Consider the following 24,230-nt stretch of genomic DNA (forward strand, 5'->3'; position numbering starts at 1 on the left):
ATGGAGAATCCACCACTTCCCTGGGCAGCCCATTCCAATGTCTGATTACCCTCTCTGTAAAGAAATTCTTTCTAATATCTAACCTAAACCTCCCCTGGCACAGCTTAAGAAAATGTTAAACTGTAATTCAATGAAAACATCTCATACCTGTGTCATACAGGCTGCCCTGATTATTATTTCCTCTGAATTAAGCTAAAGTTTTGAAAATTCATCCACAAAGCTTTAAGTACTAAGGTCTTAGCTCTCTTAACAGATTGCTTTTCTTTTTGTACATTAATGCAAAACGTGTGTCCTCCTCTGAGCAATTTGTAGAACTGTAAGTTTGCTGGCAAACTGCGGCCTTCACAAAGGAAAGGACTTTCAATGAAATTTTCTCCCTCCAACAGCTGGATTTGTCATCAGGATTCACTAGTTCATTCGGTCTTTTCCCCATGGGACCTAAAAGACTATTCACAGCGAATGAAGAGTTTTTGGAGACTAACAGTGAGCTGAGTTGAGGAAAGCAGGAATTTTTTTCTTTAGTATCAATCTGAGATATAATATTGGAACACAGTACCTAGAATTACAGATAAGCATTCAGTAAAGAGAAGAAAACATCCAGTACAGAATGGCAGAAACAGAAAAACCCGGAGCCCAACGCATACTCTTAGGACAAGATTAAATACTCCTTTGCAAATCAAGAATTTGGTAGAACAGCTGTACAGCTCTTACTCAACGAGAAGTCTCAGTGAAAACATAAATGAGACTGAACTGTTTGACTGTGGGACATTAGAGGAAGGCATAAGGGGAAAACACTTGCCCTGATAATCTTTTGGCAATGTCCAATTCAGAAATTAGCAGTGTCATTCTTCACTGGTTTCAGCTTACTCTATCCTGCCTGCTTCTATTTTTCTGCCTATTAGATAGATTACTCTATCTTTCCTGCCACTATTACCTCTCTCATTACTGTGAGCAAGGAGCCACTAAAAAGTCTGTTCCCATTGTAGGATCTTGACAGAGGAACACCCATATTTGCCTCTTACAGTCAGCTGAGGTCTTTTCCTTGTTCCTTCTTTCATCTGAAACATCTTTGTACATGGTAACCACATATATAAAAAAGTACATGCATCGTTATAAGTGCAGTTATATGAACACTCCAGAATAAATAGCTAACACAAAGAAATTCTGAATTCCATGAAAGAGAAGAAAGGACAGTTGGTCAAAAGCAGCCATGGAGCCATGTAAACGCAAACACTGTCAACAACAGCAATGCCATAACAGCCCCTTCTGTATGGGTTTGTCCCAGTGGCTTCTCTAAGTACCTCTGTATGTGGATGGTGAAACAGCTATCAAAATAGAGAAGGTCAAGAAAAGAAGAGCCAAGAGGCAGCATGTGCAAGTCTCTCAACAACAGATAAGCTCCAGAGAAAACCATCCTTGCAGCAATTCATGAACTCAGAACACCAGCTGAATCTGTATGCTAGCATGAACATGCTGCGCAATTCAGACAACATTCAAAATTACGGTGGCTCTTATATGCAAATCAGGACTACAGGACTGTATATACACTTGATAAAGAATGGACACTTGGAAGAACTTCCACAGAATCATAGAATGGTTGAAGCTGGAAGTGCCTGTTAAAGATCATTCCAGTCCAACCCTTCTGCCATGGCTACGAATATCTTCCAGTAGATCAGGTTGGTCAGAGCCCCAGCCAACCTGATCCTGAGCGCTTTCTGAAGACCTACCTAGAAGTCACTGGCATGTCAGCAAAACCTTCTACCTCTCAGCAAGCAGCTGGGATTGGTCTCCCAAGTGTTGCTGCAACCAGGTAACAATGTACGAGTGAGCAAGTAAGTTATGGCAGTCTGTGAATACTTCTTTGTTCTTCGTAACAGTAACTTAATTAATGGGTGTTCTAATAAATAGTGACTGTAAAACTGGATCTCTCCCTGGCTTGAACTCCTACTAGGAAAAGGGCAATTTGCAACTTCTAGACAAAGTGCTCTACAAAAACCAGATTTTAGCAAGAGTCAGAAGATGCATGTATAAAATTCTGAAATAAATCTGTAAAATTCTGAAAGTAAAAACCTCACATACACACAATGTTATTAAAGACAGCATTTATGTTTTGTTTAGAAGATCAAAAATGATCTTCAACCATTAAAGAAATAACACATTTAATGACGAGTGTGTTTATGCAGCTAAAAAAGTATTTTCAACTTCCTCTTTACATTAACCTGCTCTATGCTATGCTGAGAAATGCATGCAGGTGTTAGTCACTGCAACAACATGGCAATAACATAAGCTGCAGATTTAGAAGTATGACTCTAAAGGAAGCTGATATTTTACGAGCATATAAAAACAAAACCAAAGGCCCACCAGTCTGATGGAAGATACTAATTGGTCACCAAGGCATTGCACTAATGAAGTATAAATTTTGCCTGGAATAAAATACATTGAAAATATATTCTGCTAAAGAATAAGAAAAACAGAGATGAATTTGCAGTCATGAGACTAGGTCAAAGTGATCTCTACCTTTAGCCACCCACGCAAAATAGATTAAGCCTATTCAAAGGTATTAGAAAGTTACTGAAAGGACTTCTCCAACTCCTTTATTCTTGAAACTAAAGCTCACTGTATTGGAAAACACTTCACAGAACAGGATAGCTACTTAAATGTTTTCAGATGTACATATTTGCAAGTATTTTCTATTTAAAAGCAAATATCATGCAACAACTTTCTAATGCTATCAGTAAACACACGGAATACTTTACACAGAAATGTAGGGGGCCAGAACAAATACATTATTACTAATTCACTATTACTGTAAGAAAACTGGTTTTCAAATAAATAAATTAGGCAATTAACTACCTGAAAACAACTAAGCAATTTTTAAAACTCTGTTGAGGGTCACCCTTTAAAGTACTGTTAATAAACAATTATAACATTTGAAAGCTCTCACTATTATTTTAAGGCTTAAAGACTTCATATACTTCTAATGATACCTTGGTCTATTCAAAGCATAGTATCAACTCTTACTGAAGCCTAATAGAACTCATGGAACTCTTTGAAAACCAGGAAAAGAATTAAGCAGTTTTTTAAGAATCTCCAAGGAATTCTTTTGACAACTACAAGGAAAATTAGAACTTGCTTGCACATACATTAACAGGCTGTAATCATTTCAGGCTGTTAAAATGTATTCAGCCAACGAAATAGTTACAGTGGTGTACATATTTTAAAAACAGCTAAGTCCTGGGGAAAAAAAATGTCTCCCTCAATAAATCTGAAGGAGAATACAAAATGCTGAGAAAACAGCAACACTCTGCTCACATTTCTCAACTTCTACAGGCCACATTCAGCAGCAGCACCACATTCCAAGCAGCACCCTCAGCCTTGCTCAGCTTGTCTCTACAATCAGACATCAGAACAGCATTGAGCAGCAGCACTGATACAGTGACACACTGAAATTACATCATGAATGAGACAAGCTTATAAATACTGCCAAGCATTGAGATATACTTTTCACTTGATGCTAATAGATACTGAACCACTACTGTATAAAGATATTAATATTATCTTCTGCCAAAATTAGACTACTGGGAATAAGTATTTGCAGCAAAAAAACCAAACTAACCTCTGAAACAAAGAACAAATGAAATAAAGACAACTTATGATTTGGACTATGATTCACTTAATCTAAGCAGTTCTTTACACATATTTCTTTAAACTACTTTTACTATTTTTGAGACTACATGATTGCTTTGATTACCCATGATCACTCATCCTTGCTAACTAATAAAACTGAGCAAAGCTTTTTAAGGACAAATCTGAATGGAAACTCTCTTCAGTTTCTGTCACACACTCCAGGCTGTTCTCACATTGGTTCCCGTTGGCAGTATAAGAGAAAGAGTTGAAATCAGAGAGGTTCAGATCCAAAGAAAAACACTTTCCTCACAGGAACAGCTGGTACTGGAGCAGGCTGCAGGGAGAGGCTGTGAAGCCTCTCTCCCACAGAGGTTTCAAGACCAGACTGTGTAAAATGCTGAGTAACATGTTCCGATGTCAGAGCTTTGAGGAGGAAGTTGGACTAGGAAATCCTGCAGTCCCTTCCAAACTGAATTACCCTGTGATCCTAAAATATCCTGCTGATTTTTGGGAGTAAGGTATTTGAAGTAAGACAAGAAACGATTAATTTCACTAATTTTGCTTCATTTTATGTTCTTCAAGAGAACTCCACATGATGAAAACATTGTAAGTCACATATCGAAGTGATCATTACTATTAAACCATTTATTTATTCATTAAAGCAACAGTTCTAAAACTGATTTGACTACAGCATCCTCTAGTGACAGACAATACCTCGGTCTTCTATGAGTATAAGGTAAACTCTAAATAAGGAAATGCCTGGGATCACTTTTAAACACATTGCTATATCTTAAAGAGTATAACATTTGAAACAAAACTACCTGGTGCTTAGTTTCGTATACTTTTGTAGAACATCCCCTGCTGTCCTACAAAACAATTTTTGGTAAAACATAGGCTAAACAAAAACATACACATGAAGGGTCCAAACTTCTGATGTTATTTAAAAGAAAAAACAGTAAAACAAAAAAAACTTTCTTTGGGTTTTTTTAACAAATGATGATGCATAAACAGGAATAAAGAGCCCCTTTAGTGTTTTCTAACATAGCGTGAATCTTAAATTTTACTTCCTTTCTAGCTTTACTGGAGGGAAAGAAATAATTGCAATGAACAAAGCCAACTAAAGAACTGAACAAATGATCTACACTGGAATAAGGTAAATGAAAACTCTTTTCCTTTCAACCACCTAAGTGGTGTGGCTATTACCATGTACAACAAACGTACAGATCATCGGAAGCTTTGAAAAATAAATTCCCAAAAGAGAAAAATAAAGGTTCTGACCTTTTCATCATTGGTAGTAGACTCTGGATGAGGTAAAGGACTATCTTGATGAGTTGTCTCTACAACTGAAGGTTCTTCAATCTTATTTCTTATAATTGGTGTTGCAAGAGGAGACAGATCTAGAGGCATCTGTGAGAAACAATGTAAACCAAAATTACTCAATCTCTAAAAAATTAAACTAAGCAAGAAAATGTAAATAACAAAAGAGAAATACCAGCCTATAACAACACAGGTGCTGATGTCTGAAAAATTATGTTTGCAGACGAATTACCAGTCAAGGTTATTTTACCAGCAGCTGCATGAACACCAATATTCAGTAACACCAATGTCAGACTAAGTATTTTCTTCTTGAGAATTAAAAACATTCTTAAAGTTTTCCTTTCCCAAGAGTCACAAGAAAATTATAGCTGAGGAAGGATTGTGTTACACTTAAATTACAGCTAAAATAAGGTACTATCCCTCTATAAATTACTAGACTTAATGCCACAAAGCACAAAATCCTAACTATATTTTCAAATCAAGAAAAGCTACTATGGACAATTAATTTCAAGCTTATTGCAGCAAATAATTATTGAAAAAGCAATTTTTATATCACTACACAGGCAAAATCCACTGGGACATGTGAAATGCCACAAAGAAATTAAGTTACAAAAGTACTTAAAGCAATACTATAGATTTGAAAGCCTACACTCCTGTCTAGTCTGATATCCAAATACTTTTGGAAGAAACTTTCCCCAGAGCTCATCTTCTTTTTAAGTTCTTCCAGATGCCTTTTTTTTCAATTCAGTTCCTACTTTTCCTATATAATATATTACTAATAGAGAGGGAGGACTGCAAGAAGTGGAATCTCTTCATACCATATGTGAACATGAAACACTTCAGAAAAAAACAAAGTATCAATCCCCTAGGAAGTGTGCTATTTTTCCACACTGCGCTGTGATCGGTTATTATATAACTCATCCAGAGATATGGCAGGACTCTGTTTCTTCTTGTAACAGAGAGGGCAGGTTGGAAAATTAGTATCAATTAAAGAAATAGACAAAATGTTTAAAATACTTTGCAATACTTACAACCTCCCCCAAGACAGTGGTGAACTATACAGAAAACACAGTCTTAGTAAATTCAGAATCAGTTTTACCATAAGTCATGTTATAAAACCAGCATATATCAATTAGAAAAAAATAAAATTAAAAATCCATGATTTGATATAGTTGTGGCAACAAAGCAAGGGTGAGGCTTATCAGGAATGGATAATAATCCATCTTATTCAGAAGTACCTCTAAAAATCTTTACTGAAACAAAGTAAATGAAGCTACTGATTCTACAAAATCTGTATAAATAAGTATAAAATTGTATTTTTTATCACTTCCTATGGAAGTCAACCAGGTAATCAACTAAAGGCAAAACTATTCAAAGGGGACATTGAACAAAATTTTTTATTTGCAGAAGTATTTAGACTAGATACTTTAAGAACTAAGACAAAGTCAGTGTGTCCCACTGTGCATGCTAACTATGCAAAATTAATCAGGTAAACTAACCTTCAGAAGAGTAATCACAGATTTGTATTCTCTCCATACAACATATATAAGCAGCTAACAAATGATTATTGGTATAGTTTAGAAAGCAACATATAAATCCAAAGTTTTCTTTTCGAATGAAATTTCTGATATAAAAAAGTAGAAGCTTTGAGAAGAAAAAGTTTTTGAACATACTTTCTTAATGTCATCTTCAGAAGCCTTTTTAAACTCATTTTCAAAAGGACTTGCTAATTCATTGAATAAGCCCACTTCTTCACAGTTCTTCAAGAATCGAGTTGGTGTTGGTGTCTGATCTGAAATGAAGTGTATAAACCCCCCACAATTTTATTTTTAAAATACCATTTATGAACCTACTTATCGTAAATACTTTTCAGGATACAAACAAACAGAAAGAGATGAGAGGCTGGAAACTCTTGTGCCTTGCAGGCGGTTCCGTTCTGCCCTCCAGGGAGGCAGCCAGCAGGCACACTCCACCTGCTGGAGACAAATAACTGGAGCCTGCAAAGCAGTAAGCCCCTTACAATTTCGGGAGGGTATCAAAGCATTTCTTCTGCGTCCACAAACCACAGGGAGCTATTCTCAAGTGCACAGCAGATCACTTCAGTGAGCAAGCAGGCTTTATTTTCAAATAAAGATAAAGCCCACATGAAGGCTTTTAATTAGGAGAGAGAAAAGTGCACAGCTCACAACCAGTTTGCTTCGTTCTTTTCACAATTTGACAGCAGTAGTCACTACTTTCCAGTGCATGGAACTTCTAAAGGGAAGTGAGATACTGTACACAAGATCATATTGACTCCTATGATGCCTGTATTATCAAGCTGGACTCATAAGACTTCTGTCATCTGGGTGCCCAAATGAAGCACTTCATGAAGCAGTTTCAAAAATGTCTTTATATAAAATCTGGTACTACGTAAATTTGCCTTATTTTACTGTCATTACCAGGTCAAAATTAACCACATTTGCCACAGAGTTACCTGCATTTAAAATACTGTAATGTGGTATTATTATGTGTAGTTACTAATGTAACCTGGTGTTTCCGACAGTTCCTGCACTGGAATGTGGCTGCACAGAGACAGACACTGTCATGGTTTCATTCTCAAACACCTGATTATTTGACAGGTTCCCTTTCTTATGGTATAATTGCCAAGGAGCACATTAATAATTTTAAAATTTGTAACTGTTAGTTTAAGAGCAATATTTTTTTGTCTGCTTGTCCTAACAAATTAGGCACTTAAAAGGAAAACAAATAACCAGAAAACGTCTGAAAGCCTTCGTGAAGTTCATTTAGGCTGCTCCACCACTGAAAAAAACCCCAGCCTGACTGTAACTTTAGAATACTTAGCACATGCTATCTACACTCAAAAACTTTAAAATTTATAATGCAATCAATCATCCATTGGTGATTACTTCTGATCCTGGACAAACGAGAAAAGTTAGTTACAACTGACCAAAGATATATCATAAATTCAGAAGTGGAAATATAGTAAAAGTATTTTGAATTTAAGCTAAAATGAAAACAAAAGATTTAATCTTTCTTCTACTATCCCATCTGAAGAATAATAATTACTGATTCATCCTTCTAATATCACCATTATATGTTAAAGATGCTGTATCTTCTAAAATTTAAGAGACAGGTAATATCAATCAATAATTAAAACCGAAATAGAGTTTAACCCCGTTACAGATTCTCTTAGCCATAGCCTTTATTAGCCTGTTCTTACTGAATGCTTTTTACGTGATTTAATCAATTATTTGAGTATTGATAATTTAAAAATATTTAGATTATATATCTGAGCCAAATAAAAGTAACTTATGGAGAATAATACTGGCTTCACATGAATTATGTAAGAAAATATTACCTAAGCACACACTGTAGTGAAGAAAATGTTTCATATTCTCTTAACATAAGTCTATGCTTAATGTACACAAAAATGCATAAAACATATGCCCATTTCAGCAAAAAAGGGAACAAACTAGTTACAAAAGTATATACTAACCAGCCACAATGACACTATCATTACGAGCCGGACCAAATTTCAGTGTCATCTCATGTTTATGTTTATGGACAGCCAAATGATCCTCATTGGTAAAACGCTGCAGCAGAAAGTTTTAAGAAACAGTTGAAATTCTGAGTGTGAACAGAGTAAATGACATGCCACAGAAAGCAACTTTTACAACACAAAAAACTATCCTTACGACATTAAAAGACAACCCTTTTAGGCAGATATGTCTTGCTCCTTGGTCAACACTACCAAGCAGAAATATAAAACTCAAATGATGTTCACAGCAACTAAATATGATATCAGGGAAATTGTAGTATAAGTACTTGAATTCATTCAAATTGCAAGATAGAACTTGAGAGTGCTAGAGACTCCATCAACCATCAGCAAACAGTCAAATGGATCTTGACAATGTCTAGTAATTCATTACCACTACTTCATTACTGCATTGTGTGTATTATCACAATAATGAGAATTGATCTGTAATCACAAACTTCACTGTATTTAACAGCATAAAGACAAAATAAACTATAGCTCCTGCTCCCTGACTATTTACTACATAAAATAAGGGGCAGATAGAATGGGAAACACTGGAACAATATCAGACACTGAAATGCTGCGAACGAACTAAACTTACCAGCACTTTAGAAATCTGTCAGGTTTTCAAAACTATGCTAGTTTTGTGCATACTTTTCCCCAAATTCAGGGTATATACTATAAAAAAGCAATAAGCAGGCAAACTAGGTGCTGTAAAACAGATATTCTTACTTTCACTAACCTGAAATTTGCTATGCATCTGCAACTGTGGGTAAAGTTAGTGTTTCAGTTGACATAATCTAAGAAAATGTTTCCCAAGATGCAGGTTTCCTAAAACTGAAATTCTTACTTTTTTTTGTGAACATTTGAGCCTCAAATTATGTTTCTGGTTATGCCTCACTAATATAAGTCACTCCATATATATCTTAGATACAATCAGAAACCAATACATAAGCTTAGTTGACCTCAGAGTACAGCCATTCAGAATGTTTGCGTGAGAAAGGATATGTGTATGTGGAACTGTGAGGGAAATCAAAAAATCCAGGATCTCTGTGGGACACGGTGAAACAGGCCAGGGACTTGTTTTTTTGTTAGAACTCTGTTGTCCAGGGTTCCAAATACCCAGCTCTCCATAACTCCTGTACCCTATCTATACATACAGCATAAGACAGGACATAAGTCTCATGCTAAAAGAGCTAAATGCATCTTTCTGTTTCCACTAAGCGATGGACAAGGTCTTTCAGAGGGAAGAGGATTTCCAGATCCTGACTCTCTATTCTATAATATGAATTTTGGAGAATCCTATCTATTCTGGAGAAGCCTTGCCCATTTACAGGGACGTGAACTTTGCTCTTCGTCTGCACTGCAATCCCAACTGCTGTAGCCCCATGATGTGTCTTCTGTGAGACTTATTTACTAAAATACTTCTGACAGAGCTTACATCGCAATGAGATTCAAACAGGATGGGGACAAACATGCTGCTTAGGAGAAAGTAGTCCTCTTCCCTTACTCTTGATGTCTCTGAACATGAGACATAGTAAGAAATCTTACTCCTTCCCCGCTTTAAATACAGAAGGCTCTGCTAATATAACATGAATGCTGTCATTCATCATAAGAACTAAGTGTTCAGAATAAAAATGAGAGTATTTTGAACTCAAAATCCAACTAAATCAAAGTGCACTAATAAAATGAAAAACATCTTGTTTAAGAAATCTATTCTATATAAAGACAGCAGCTATAATATAATGAAAAGATTCAGTTTATGAAATTAATTCTATATAAAGGATGTCCATCTCATGCAGTAGATAATGCAAATTCACTTACTTTTAGGTTACTAAATTAAAGTGTTAAGACAGCTTCCTTTTAAGCAACCATCTCCTAAAACACTCCATAACATTTTTACTTTTCTGCTCACATTCACCTCTATATATACTAATGCTATTTACTAGAGCACATTAAAACTACAATAGGAATTGAAATACATTTTGTGGCATGAATACTGTTAGCATCTTCCTATACACAAAAATATACATAAAACAAAATTATGCCATTAAATATTTGCAATCACCATAGCTGTGAAGATTAGTGACAAGCAAGCTCCACACCAACACTGAAGTATTCTGGAAAATACAGGTTACCTGATACAAATTAGGTTGTTTCTTGATTATTTTTTTAAATGAAAGTAAATGGATAAACACACAATATGCTACAAATTCTTGCTGTCACCTGCTCTTCAGCAAAACATACTTTGTAGCAATTATCATCATCCTCTTTTCTTCAATCTCTAAAAATACATTTCATTGTTATAATTTTATTTGATTAATGTTAGTATCTTCAGTTCAGACCATTACCTGGCCACATCCAGGGGCAGTGCATAAAAAGGGTTTGTCATCACTCATATTCCACAGGTCGTTGTGCTACCTGTATTAAAATTAGAATTGAACAAAGTTTACAAATACTGCAACAAATTATCAATACCTCAACATCCACATTTTAATATTCCATGGGCAAGAATTTCTGCCTTCTGGCTATACTAATATTCTAAATACCCAGGATTCAAAGAGTACAGATTTCAAGCTACGTCAGGAAGGTACACAGAACCCAACAGAGACAGAGCAGGTTTTGAACACACAGTCAGAAATGCAAGTGTTCATATGTAACATCAGTAACTGTAGAAAGTATCTGAAAACACAGTAAGACAACTTGTCACTGAAATCAAATACATTGTAATAATTATCCAATTCCCACAATTAAAAAAGTATAAAAGCAGAAGACAATAGCAAGTAGTCAAGGTTACGGTTCCAACAGAAGAGGAAGTGTTAATTCCTTAGTCTTTTCACAATCTTTATTTAAAGCTCATCTTTAAGGATAAGTTGACACTTAGCCCTTTGCATAAACTGTTACAAATTTAATTATAAAAACATGTACTTCAGTAATATTTCAGCCACTAAATTATTAACAGGCTAAAATATTTAAGAAAGAAGAGATACTAATTACATTTAGTGCTATTTTGCATACTCACCCCACATACTAATATACATACCTGCCAGATTTCACATATAAACCTGTTTCATAGGGCAAACTATCATATCCTCCTTTTCATGGCAATGAACTGTAATTAAAAGAAGATATTAATTATTATGCATGCTAAAAATCTAATAATGCACGACTTTGTAAAGATAAATGACAAAATGCCCACTATTCACCCATGAAACATAACAGTTTTTCAAAGAAATGGTTACTTCAATACATCCTCTCTAATTAGTTGTGGCATCTGTGGCTTTACCCTGGAGGAAATACATTCATGTTTAAATGTGAGTATTTGTATGGAGAACTAACAATGTTAGTTCTGAACACTATTTAGCTTGATGAAGCAGATAAAGATAAATAAGGATGCCTTTATGATTAAAAATCATAAACAGAATAAATCCATCTCTCCCCCAGTATGCTGGTAATGCAGAGTTGCAAGGCTTCTGGAACTGTCTAGCCATGCTAAGAATGCACACTTCTGGTACACCACTGAACACCAGACACAAGACAAATCAAGTACGCCTAAGCAAATTTCACACTTATTACCTCAGAGATCTATAGTGAACATGTTACCTCATCCTTTTGCCTGTACCTGTACAGTAAAAAACTGTTCAGACTTTTTGGACATTACTTCAAGGAGGAAGGGATCCCAGTGTCCTTGGACATGTACACCAAACAGCAAAGAAACAAAACATGCAGCGGAGGAGATTCCAAACTGTCGCATCTAAATATATATGTTTAACAGAATGAGGATACTGAGCTGAGAGCACAAGTCAAGAAGAGATGAAAGGCTGCCAGAAACTTTAAGAGTCTTTGGCACTGACAGTTCAGGGAAACAATTACGTCCCAAAGGAAAGATGCCAAAGCAAATCAGGGATGGAGACTGTTCTGCTGTTCTCTGCAAATAGTTCATAACCTGTCTCAAGTTTCTGAAAGAGTATTTCTTGAACTGTTCAAACTATGAACTTCGTACTCTCACTAAGAAAGAGTATTAACAATTTAGGGGCAAGTCTCATGACTATGGCTTCAGGGTAAGAGATAAGGTCTTTATCAATGAAGCTTTAAGATTATATCCTTACATTATGTGGAACTTCAACAGACACTTAAAAGCTATCCCACAAGCTTATTATCCTTCTTCAGCTATGCAACAATCTTATTTTTTTAAACGCATTCTATCTCATTGAGATCTCAAAAGGAATTTGTTTTTTTTTAAAATCTGTGATCAAGGGACACCATAAAGTTATATATGGCTACATATGCCACCATATGCTAATATACACGTATGGATTATGAGCAGAAGAGTTACATCCATATCAAAAATGTCTGACGGTGTAAGAAACAATTCTGGTTTTGGGTTTTTTATCCAAACGATGAAGATTTTGATTAACCAAAATGCACGTAGGACATTTTTTCCGCTGTTACTGTATCTTGTTGTCAGTCTCTGAGAAATGCATAGTATCAGCCATAAAATCTACTCCATCCATACTGTTAGCATTTTTCTTAGGTGATAAGATGTAAAGGTCAATTTTTTAAGTCTGCTCATTTTCCCTTTTAAAGGAGTATCACCAAAGCATGTATTTGCATATGAAGTTGTTGTCTGGTTCCATGTGTTGGTTTGAGAAGCCTGTGAATTTTGAATGCCTGATATATAAATTAAAAATCAATCCTTGTGAAAAAGAAAAGCAGTGCTGTCTTCCTGGCAAACTTACTGGAAAAAAGTTGGAGATAAATTCATGTCCTCATCTTTGTAACATTATTTGATTACAGGCCACATGGAATTTTGTGAGGTAATCCCTTGTAAAAAGATTCCAGCTAACATCTGAAGAAAGAAATTATCTTGAAGCACTGAAATTTTTGCACCTAAAAGAGTGCTCACATTCCAAGCATGATCTCTGACATTTTAAATCTAAATAGAAACTGGATCTGACAGGATGGAAAAACAAAGGGTTTGCATTCATTAGTGTTGCCAAATTGATAAGAATTATATTTATGTATTACAAAGACAAATGCAAAGCTTGCACCTAGAACGAAATAACTCCATGCAGCAGTGGAGGGCGAGGGACAACTGGCTGTCAAGCAGCTTAGGGGCAGAATCTCTAACTCCTGGCGGTCAAAAAACTGAATGTGATTCAGCATCATGTCACTTGCAGCACTGAAAGCCAACAGGCTACTGGGATGAGTTAGCAAAGGCACAGCAACCAGATGAAGGGAATTGATTATTCCCCTTTATCTGGCACTCGTAAGGCTACAGCTGGAGTGCTATATCCACTGTTGAGCCCCTCAAGACAGTTGATGAACTGGAGAGAAACCACCCAGGGCCCCATCAAAACAGGAATATCAAGAAGCAAAGTTTGTTCAGAACAGAGAAGGAAGGCTAAGGAAGGATATACTTGCTATCTGATACCATCTGATGTATTGATATAGACAAGACAGATCCAGACTTTGTGTAGAGTACAAGAAAAGGATGAGATGCAACATTCACAAGGCACACCAGGAAAGTTAAGAGCAAGGTACAGGTTGCCCAGTGGGGCTGTGGAATCTCCATCCTGGTAGGAATTCAAAATTTGAGGGGATGAAATTTTGAGCAACCCAAGATAACTCTGAAATTTAAAGTATACCATAGAGATATCATAGCTAGAAACAGAGGTGAACAACCGCAATAGACAATCCAAACTTGGGAAATGTTCTGACAGCTTTAGAAGAGTCTGCATAGTTAACTTCACAGCCCAACAACTAAAGCTGTTGCTGCTACAAAATACAAACAAACCTTTGCCTCCTCTTTTCCTTCTGGATTACACTGCCTGACAGGCACAGCAAGACTAACACACAAAAGGCAAATTTTCAGAAAAAAATGTTTGTAATTCCCGCTCTGATTTCAAGAGTCTCTGTTGGAAACTGATTGCTCTGAGTGAGAATATCACAGTAATACTATCCCCCTGAAAACCAAAATAGCAACTTAAATGCCATCTTGACAAAAATGTTAATCACCCAACTAAATGAGAAACAAAATACATAAAGTGATTGCCCCATCAGTAGAGGTGAATTATAGACACCTTGGACTGTTACCCAGGCAACAGCAAACACCTTGACCCATAGAAAAAAAGATGGTTCCTGGAGGAATCCAATCTGAATGTGAAACTCCAGCCTTAACTATCCTCTTCAGACAAAATGAACATTCAGTGACGTGATTCTTACTACAATCCACTGAACTGCAACTTTCTTCTGTAATCTTCCAACCCTAGATTCCTTTCAGTAGCATAAAGAAGTCCATACAAAGAATCTGAAGTCACACAGTAACAGGATCAGAGTTGAACATGGGAAAAACATGAAATAATCTTGGCATTATAATCACCTTCGGTACTGAAATCAGAAAATACTCTCACTTTTATGGGGTTTGCTCCATACTTTCAATGCAAAAGTAAAATACTTTCAAAGCATGCCTATTTAAAATGTCATAAGCCTCTTCTATTGCTTTTGGAATGTAAACGGTGCAGTAAAATATATAAATAAGTACCTATACATCTTCAAGATATATATAATACAGAGAAATAAAAACAGAGTTTGCAAGTAATTCACTAATATTTAGGATCATGTGCTTCTTTAAAAATAAAGATGTCTCTATACAATGCTACACTAACGTTTACCTAAATGTGCCACAAAATTAGCTTCAACAATTACTTGCATATTTCTATAAGATTTTAATTAAACATCTTGGGTACACTTTGTGGAAACTATTACTACATAGTCTGAGGCTTGCTTTCAAAATACCTTTCTGTAGACAATTTGTAAAAGAATAGAATCATACCATACACTGAGTTAAACCACGTCTTATTGGCTTATTTTACTGGTAAAGGTTCTTCTGTCTTCTTTTAATTTCCCACATACAGGAGTACGGCAAACACAACTTACACCCTGTTTCAAAATTTATTTTCTATTTAAGTAGCTTTTTAAACTGTATATATATTGATAGTCCTCGCAAAAACCTCTACAAATTTGCTGAGAAAAATAATTCTTTGCACATCTCTAGTAAAGATTCATCAGACTTATAGCTAAAGCCTCTGCTTTACCTGTAGAAAGCAAGTTTTGTGCTGAAAGACCTCCATGCACAAACCTGCTCAGGGGCTGCGCAATCTTACCCTGCGATTCCTTATTTTAAGCACTGTAGCAACAGAGAGACTGCCCTCCTGACACGTCAGGGCTGACACAGACAGCAAGGAGTAAAACTGCCAGAGCTGAACACAGAAAAGACAACTATAAACACAAATAACCCCCACAAACAAACAAAAACCTTAAAGGACCTTTTGAAGGACAGCATTCCTCTGCTGGCCAACCAGCAAGAAGAGATGCATATTCTCACAACTGTGTCACCCCCCAAACTGGACAGTCCATAGAGGACAATCTGTCAGTCTGCAGCTACAGTAGTAGCTGATTTATCTACTACTGCTCACATGTGAAGCACATCCAAGCTCTGCAGCCGGACCGATCACTTCCATGTGGCTCCAACTCAAGAAACATCTGTACATTCTGGTTTGAAGAAAGATGAAACTTGGACAAAAGCTATATTAGGCCACTGAGACGAGTTAGAATTACAGTAGTCCATCATCATTCAGTCTTCTCTGGGTCCAAACATTACAAAGTGCTTATGTTACAGTATCAGTGACGTATTTTCCTACGGATGTTTGCATTTCCTCAAGACTGATCATGTCTAGTCAACATTTCCCTTTATTCTTTACATTTGATCTGGGACTGTGCCCCTTTTACTGCAAGATACAGTAGCCTTACTGTGAGGAGAATTATTAACTCTTACTAAGCTTTTCTATAAATCTCATCATAGTGTGTAGTTACTTTAGATAGTATAAAACTTTACTTTAAAGCTTCATTTTATAATAGGAAACTGAAGCATAAAATGATAAGGTCAATATTTTTAAGTCTTTGTCAACTTTAGGAGCTCTACTTGAGGTACTTACTCAAAGTGAACTGAACATATTTGCCACAGTAAAGGATAACATTCTCTTACTAGTTACTTGAAGAGCTGAATTTAGTGTTTTCCTTAGTTTCTTTAGATGAGGGGGAAAAAAACCACCAAAAATGTAACGGGCAGTTATTTTTGTTTTCCAAATTTAAACATCTCAAAATTAAAAGAGATGGCTTTCTCATGCAATCAAACAAATCAACACAAATCAAAATGAATGTGGCACCTTTATACTTTCAACACTTGCATACAGTATTCAAAGCATCAATTTTAATCACGCCCCACATTTGAGTCTATCCTTATTTCCACAGTTTTCTGTAGAGGTAGACTTGCAAATTTTGAGTAAAAATCAGAAGTTAGTAGGTAGAATATACTACTTAATAAGAAGTGACATAAATTAAAAAAAAAAATTAAATTAAAATTAAAATTTTGTATTTTAAAGGAAAAAAAAGCATTGCTCCACTTACCTGGAGGGACTGGAACAGCTATTTTTCTGTTTCCTATAAAGCAAAAGAAGAAAGGTAAAGCAAGCAGTGTAATTAATACTTGACCATCACAGTGCACTTTCAGAAGCGATATGACTAACTGTATTTGTGTCACACCGTAGAATTCAGCATTTCTAAAAATTAAAACTGACCGATGAAGAAAATGGAGGAGATAAAAGTTGAAAAATAAACACATTTGTCCTCATAATGAAAGTAAGATTGCCAGAAAGTAGCTCGGTAGATTCTGCAAGGAAACTACAACCCATAGTCCACAATATTTAAAGATTGTAAATATCAACCCCCGATGAACAGGAAAACAGGAGCTGCTTCTTCAGACTATACTGCTTAGTAGAAAAGTTGTGCTATTTTCTAGAAGACACATGATCTGTTTCAGAGAGTTCTGGGGAAGACTAAGGAAGACTGGAACACCTGTAGCATAATGCTCAGATTTTTTCTTTAAAAAAGTCAAATGTTACGCACTTTGTGCTGATATTATTAATTAACTGTTTATATCTGATGTCTAAAGTTAATTCCATACCTTCCATGGTTTGTCTAAATTCTGTAGAGGGGAGAGCCTCTAGACAAGAACAGATCCAAGAATCAACGATGATTAACTTAACAAGTTCAAATAAGAACAAGAAAGCCAGTTGGAGAGATAGTCACATATACAGAAACAAAGCAATGAAGTTCCTTCCCCTCTGCTGAAGGAGCAGGCTTCATCTACAAGAAGACACTTTTCTGGTAAAGAGAGAACAGTAACGGCATTAAGAAAGGTCCTTAGGCCAAATGCTTCCTACTGGCTGGATAGGCAGTTTTTAATTCAACCCTCTGGCTTCAGTATTTTTCAGAGGCACCTTGATCTTTCTTTAACTTATTAAAAATTCAGGCTGTGTGACTACAGCTCGTGCAGATAAATGAAAAGTCAATGAACCTCGAAGAAGAAATATAAAGGGGTTAATATTCCACCCATCTTTTTACAATTCACTTACAGAGATATTAGGGCTTACTTTCCCCAGCTCATTTATCTAGGTTTGGACGTCTTCATATTGCCCATCAACCTAACAAACATTAGAAATCCAACCTCCTTTTTCTATACTACTTTCAACAAATTAAAAAAAAAGCTTAACAAAAAGTTACTTCCTTTTCACATTTTCTCAGACTGCATCCCTGAATTATAAAATTGAAGACAATAATTAAGAATTTAATTTTTAAAAAATCTTTAAATATATCAAAAATATCCCACTACAAGACTCTTCTTGCTCATTAAAACAGAATGATCTTATTCTATAAGATCATTGTATATAAGTAATTATATCAACGACCATTGGCATTCATCTAGAAAGGGAAACATACAGTATTGCTTGGAATGCTTTACTGAGGGGAAGCTCTCACCTGAAGTGAAGCTAATGGAAAAGTTCTCAGGGTGCACTGAAACTGAGAATAAAGTTGGAAACAGTACAGCCCAGACTTTGAAAAAAATATTTATTGCATGATTATTAAACATTGACTCATATTTCTATCACTAACTATAACCAATGCCTCCTTAGAGTGCACATCATATGTGAAACAAATGCAGTTGAGTTATGCAGGAGGACAACGATAACTTGAAATCTGTTAATTATTAAAAAAAAAAGTTAAAATTATTGAATCAAGTTTGCTCCTTTGTGAATAGTTAATGCATAGTTTTTATACAGAGATTCAAGACTACTTTAAGAAACCATTAAAAATGTTGATATTAGACTTAAGAAACTTTTAAAGTTAGTAAAACTCCTTGGAGCTAGAAATGTGCATTTGTAAGTTTAAATTTGTTAAGAATGGAAGAACAGTTGATGACAGAAAAGGAATTTTTAGCACTATGTACATCCAGAATGTAATGAAACCATAATCAGAATAATATTTCAAGCTGTTCAACATTTTGTCACAAAAGAGAAAACAACACTTAATAAAAGTATGTATGATCAAATTTAAGAGCTGAAAGCACCTTATGTTAGATACTGCACAGTCTAGAAGTTTCTGGAAAAAGACATACCAAACATACTCATATTTCTAGAATCCAAGTTAGGATAGAAACATCAACTACATTGTGAAGATCAAAAGTTCAACTAATTGATTAAGCATTAACATGCAATATCAGTATTGAAACATAAAGTCAAAATGGATTTTTAAAAGAGCTGCTTCATTTTATGGACACATTAAGGTTTTTTATTATTTCATGATTCTTTTGATGCACTATATAACAAGCAATTCTTGACAAAATTACTGTTTTGTTTTTTAACAAGACAACAATTTTGATTCTTGAATGCGGAATTATAAACACTTAAAAGAATTTAAGTGAATGCCTAACTCAACTATAGTTTGCCCCTCTGAAATTATGTCTGCAACTGTATGTCCATTAACTGAACAGCAACCTGTTTCAGAGGATGGCTGAAGAAATCCCATTTGGAACACCTGTAGAAGACCAGGACCACAAGGCCTCATCCTCATCCTATCAGCTGGTGCTGAATTTAGCATCTAACACTGCTATGACCTTAACTTCAGGAACATTTGTTTTTATTAACTTTTATCTGGTTTTACACTCAGCCAGACCTGGGGACATGACATTCACCCCCATGAATACAATTTGATGAGAAGAAAACAAAAATATTATTTTAAAAGGTAGAAAATAAAATACACTTGGGCCATATTCAAGGTCACTATTTGGAAAGCAGAGAATGGTTCAGAATTTTCAGCTTTATTTAAATTTCTTATTCCAGTGCAAGGAAACAGGTGACAGCATCACTATTTGAAGATAAACATCTCTGGGAGACAGCAACGCAAGGAAAAGCAAATGACTGACACAGAGTGCATGGACAGGACATGAAGACACTCATGGATCTCCCTTCAAGATCTCCCTCCTCAAAAGAACTCCCTTTTCTATCTCCCTATAGAAAAAGGCTATAGAATGAATAAGACTGCAGAAGCAACATGGCAGCACACACATGCCCTAACTACAAACATCAAGTTGCATCGTGGCATAAAACATTTGTGCCTGAAACACCGTGCAGCCATCACTGATTGAGAGTCTGTGATGGGTCTTTTTCACGTGAAAGCTTCACAGACCTTCTATTAGGCAACTCGAGAGGCATAATGCACAATAACAGGCAAAGTCAATGAGGCGACTGGTCCAGGAGGTCCACGGCCACGGCCAAACCCCAAGCAGGCCAAGACCTCCCTGCGGTGCAGAAAAGCTGTTCGCACCCCCCGTCCAACGCCCCTCACACCCGCACCCCTCTCGGCAATCTCCGCACCAGCACAGGCTCGGATCGAGATCTCCTTCCAAAGCAGAAGATGGATGGGGAGGACGCCTCCTTGGAGCCGAGCCGAGGTGGAAAGGCGAGGCCTGGCCGCCCCCTCCTCCCGCCCTGTGCCCACCACCGCGGGCCGGGCCGGGCCGAGGTAGGTCCCGGCGCTGCCCCCGCAGGGCTTCCCGCTCCCGGATGCGCCGCAGCCCCTTCGCCCACCCGCTCGCCTCGCCAGGCCCTACCTCCTGGCGGGTGCCGGTGTCCGCGGCGCCGGCCGGGCCGCCCCGCCCCGCTCTAGGGGCGGCGGGAGCCGCAGGCCGCGCTGGGGGAGGGGGCTGCCGCGGAGAGCGGTGGCGGCGCCATGTTACTGCCTCCCGGGCATCCCCCGCCTACCGCCGCGCGGGCCGCTCCCGCCGCGCCGCACCCGGTGCCCCCGCCCGCCCGGCGCCGCCGCAGCGCGGAGGGAGGAGGAGCCGCGGGGCCGGGCCGGGCCGGGCCGGGCCGTGTTTACAAACTCACCCGGAACGCGGCCGCACCGCACATTAAAGGCCGGGTCCCCCGCGGGCTTCCGTCACCTCTCGCGAGATCGCCGCTGACACCTCCGCGGGGGCGGGGTGGTCACGTGGCGAGCGGGGGCGCGGCCGTCACACCCAAAGCCAGCGGGGCGGGAGCAGCGCCCCGTCCTGCCGCGGACACCGAACGAGGGGCTGCCCAGGGCTCCGCTGCCTCACCGGGGCAGCACCTCTGCCGCGACAGCCGGGCCGTGGCGGTGCCGGGCCCAGCGCGGTGGGAGGAGCAGGATCTGTGCAGCCATGGCGGACGGGAGCGCGGGATGGAGCGCCCGTCCCCTGCTGCGGGAGGGCTGGGAGCCGCTGCGAAGGGAAGGCAGCAGGCAGGGTCTAAACCACTGCCTGGCTGTGCTCAGTGGCAAGTCTTCACGTGCTTGTCACATCTAATTTTTGGAATAAGCAGACCTCCAAAGCCCTGTACTGGCTACACTACATCGGTTTCCCCATCTCTCTTCACGCAGCTCGGGGCAGGAGCTTGGCATATGCCTGAAGCCGTGGTTCTGCTAAACGTTCGCCATAGTGGATGTATCAAAAATGCTGCAGCACTGTAGAATGATGGCAAGCACCTCTATTTTACACAGGAGGAACTAAAAGCATTTTGGATTAATTAAAAAAAATATAACCCTATATGGCAACACAGTTTAGCTAGTATGTGCTCTGAATCACAGATGAAGTTTTAATTCTGTGCCTGTGTATCTTTTCAAACTGTCTTGTTCTGAGACTGATCTGAGATTATGAGACTAACAATAAAGTATTTCTAAAAAAGTAGTGTTAGTCCCAGTAAAATACATTTTGTCTCAGTTTCTCTGAACTTGCAAAAGACAATATAGTATGTTTCATTTCTTGTGTATTGTTTTGGTAGGCACTATATAGCACTTTTGAAAAGTTGAGATATGGTAGGATAAAAAGCACTGCATAAAAGTACACTTTTCACTTAAAGGTGGTATTATTCTTTAATGTAGCATGTTGCAAAGGACTCAAATGTGAGTGCAGAAGAGAGGAATAGAGATCTTAAATATTTCTTTCTTCACAGGGCGACTAAAAGCTGTATTGGAAGCAAGCATTTTTCAATAGTTTAGCTCCACCATCACATGGCAGCAGCAGTCCTGAGCCTGAACAAAAAAACCTGAACTGCAAGTGCTTTTCTTCCCTCTGAAACTGGTGCAAAAAAACAGACAGAGGGAAACGAGGAAAATGAAAAAAACAGCAGCAGGATGTTCACTTTTACCTGCAGCAATAACTTAAGAGCGTAATTGCTAACATAAGCATTTCCTTCATTATCCATTAGAATAACACGCTGTGCACACCACTGAGGTCTGATCTACCTGAACAGCAGGAAGAACAGTTATTCAGAGACAATGAAGATCTCTGCTTCACTTAGCTTCATCTTCAACAATGAAACATGAACAGTGTTGGGAGTCTGGAGAACCTCTAACACAAATTTTCATGAGCTGACAATCTCTATGGTCAGCATGGTCCATGTCAGAAGAAACCGTGAAAAAGGTTTCAAGGAAGTGAAGCCCACAGTATCACCTCAAAAAACTTTAAATTTGGTTTCTCTGACTTACAGAAAGATTTCTTGATGTAAACTGTTATGGAGAAGATCGAGAGACCTTGGTCTGTTCCTGATCTATCAATCCAAAGAGGTTGGATTGGCATTTTCTTTGGAAAAAAAAAAATTAGTCTTTTACACATTTATAGTTGACACTTTTGTGAGCAAGTACTCTTTGTCAGACCACTCAAATTGACCAACTAAGCTCTGCTTTTTAAGAATAGGGAAAATAGAGGAATAGAGAAAGGGTTCAATGTGTCCTGTAATAGTTCAGCTGTCAACATCTGCCCATCACTCGTTAACTCTAAGCCCCTTATTGTCTATAAGGAGGATAATCCTCTGTGCGAAGGTTTGTGGCCGTGTTTTGAAAGTCCTTGATTAATCTTTATCTGTAAAATCCAGATCCAATTCTCTCACGATTGGCATAACCAAACAGCAATTTTGCTTGAGTTTGGCCTATGTTCATCAGTCTGAGTGATTTAAAAGATAACAAGCTTGGGGAGATGCTACTACTAAAACAGACTTCACATCCAGATACAGGATCACCCAAGATGTCCTGCTGCCTTTCAGGAAAGGCTGATCACAAGAAAAAGGGTACATGTTGACACGGTGAACCATATGGGAAAATATGGGATGTAAATCCAGAAATTATTACTCAAACCTGATTCAAGTAACTCATGGTGACTCCAGGTGGCTTTCTTACTGAGGTTATGGAGCAATAGCTCAGCCGGGTCTTCTATCTACACCGAACACATAATAACAACTCAGCATAAACATTTTATTTGCAAACAAATTCCTAAGTAGAATTAACAGAACCGGAGCTAGACTTGACTGAGACAAGTTTGAAGATGCCTGTTTGGCCAAATCGCAGTGAAAAGGAAATCTGAAGCTTGAATTAAGCTAGTCCACTAGACTGTCCATGATTTTAGGAAATGTAGATTGCGATATCAGATACCGGCAGACATCTCTGCTGTACTGAAAGAACAGAATAAAGTTCATCACCTACCAGGACAGCAGTACACATACAAGCTTTAGTCTAGATTATCTACCTTTCAACCAGGGTAAATGCACTGCAACTCAACAGCTTATGAGAATGGGTAATAGCCAATTCCTAAAATCAACACTGCATGAGTGTAGACATGGAAGATACCTGCAATATCCTTCACCTCCTACCTCTCTCCACAAAACCCTGACTTCCAGATCTTGTCATATAAGACACTACTTGTATTGTGATAAAGCTAATACTTAAAAGATGCTACATATTCTACACTCCTGAAATTCACATATATGCAAGGATGTTCTCTGTATTAGAGATGCCTATTTTCTCCTAAGAACATGTGGGGAAAGCTACTTCTCATGCTAGGGCCACATTATGTTACATGAATCACAGAACCATTTAGGCTGGGAAACACCTTTAGGGAAAGGTCTCTTAGAACTTTAAGATCATCAAGTCCAACTAGTAAGCTAACACTACAAAGTCCAACACATCTCCGTAAACACCAATTTGGTACTTTTTAGTTCAAATGAAAAAAATCTTACCTGCATCTTGCACTGATCTGAGAGTCAGTAATCCTCTCTCCACTTCCCACAGGATAGGCATCTATATTTAATTCAGTAATTACCCATTTAATAGGAAGATGACAGAACATTTAACAAGCTTGCTCACATTCTTACAAAGTTCAGCTTCTATTTGTCAAATGATCAGATTAATATTCTGAATAAAGTTTGAGATGTGATCAACCCCCCGACCAGATTACCGTAGTAGCACAAAGTATTTTGCTCCAAGTGTAGATGACACTATAAATGCATTTAGAGTGTTACAAGACAGATACTATGAGAAGGACAGATAGATACTGCAGCAA

General features: G+C 37.8%; 1 protein-coding gene across 3 annotated transcripts in view; it reads right to left on the reverse strand.

Moving 5' to 3' along the window:
• Positions 1 to 20,827, reverse strand: part of ATF2 (activating transcription factor 2) — a 47,675-nt gene extending 26,848 nt beyond the window's left edge. Inside the window, exons 1-7 of one of the 3 annotated variants that reach the window (XM_027733521.2) lie at positions 20,767 to 20,827; positions 16,949 to 16,981; positions 11,523 to 11,591; positions 10,831 to 10,900; positions 8,441 to 8,537; positions 6,618 to 6,736; positions 4,906 to 5,034 (exon numbers count right to left, since the gene is read on the reverse strand). In XM_027733521.2, coding sequence (XP_027589322.1) covers positions 4,906 to 5,034; positions 6,618 to 6,736; positions 8,441 to 8,537; positions 10,831 to 10,878 — 393 coding nt within the window. In that variant the 5' untranslated portion in view covers positions 10,879 to 10,900; positions 11,523 to 11,591; positions 16,949 to 16,981; positions 20,767 to 20,827. Of the gene's footprint in view, positions 1 to 4,905; positions 5,035 to 6,617; positions 6,737 to 8,440; positions 8,538 to 10,830; positions 10,901 to 11,522; positions 11,592 to 16,948; positions 16,982 to 20,489; positions 20,644 to 20,766 lie in introns of those variants that run through there. The other 2 variants (XM_039388022.1, XM_027733522.2) reach the window with 2 other exon arrangements.
• Between the last annotated feature and the right edge of the window lie 3,403 nt (positions 20,828 to 24,230).

Source organism: Pipra filicauda, unplaced genomic scaffold, assembly GCF_003945595.2.
Source record: "Pipra filicauda isolate LSUMZ 115617 unplaced genomic scaffold, ASM394559v2 scaffold5_size6683894_pilon, whole genome shotgun sequence".
In the NCBI taxonomy this organism is placed as follows: domain Eukaryota; kingdom Metazoa; phylum Chordata; class Aves; order Passeriformes; family Pipridae; genus Pipra; species Pipra filicauda.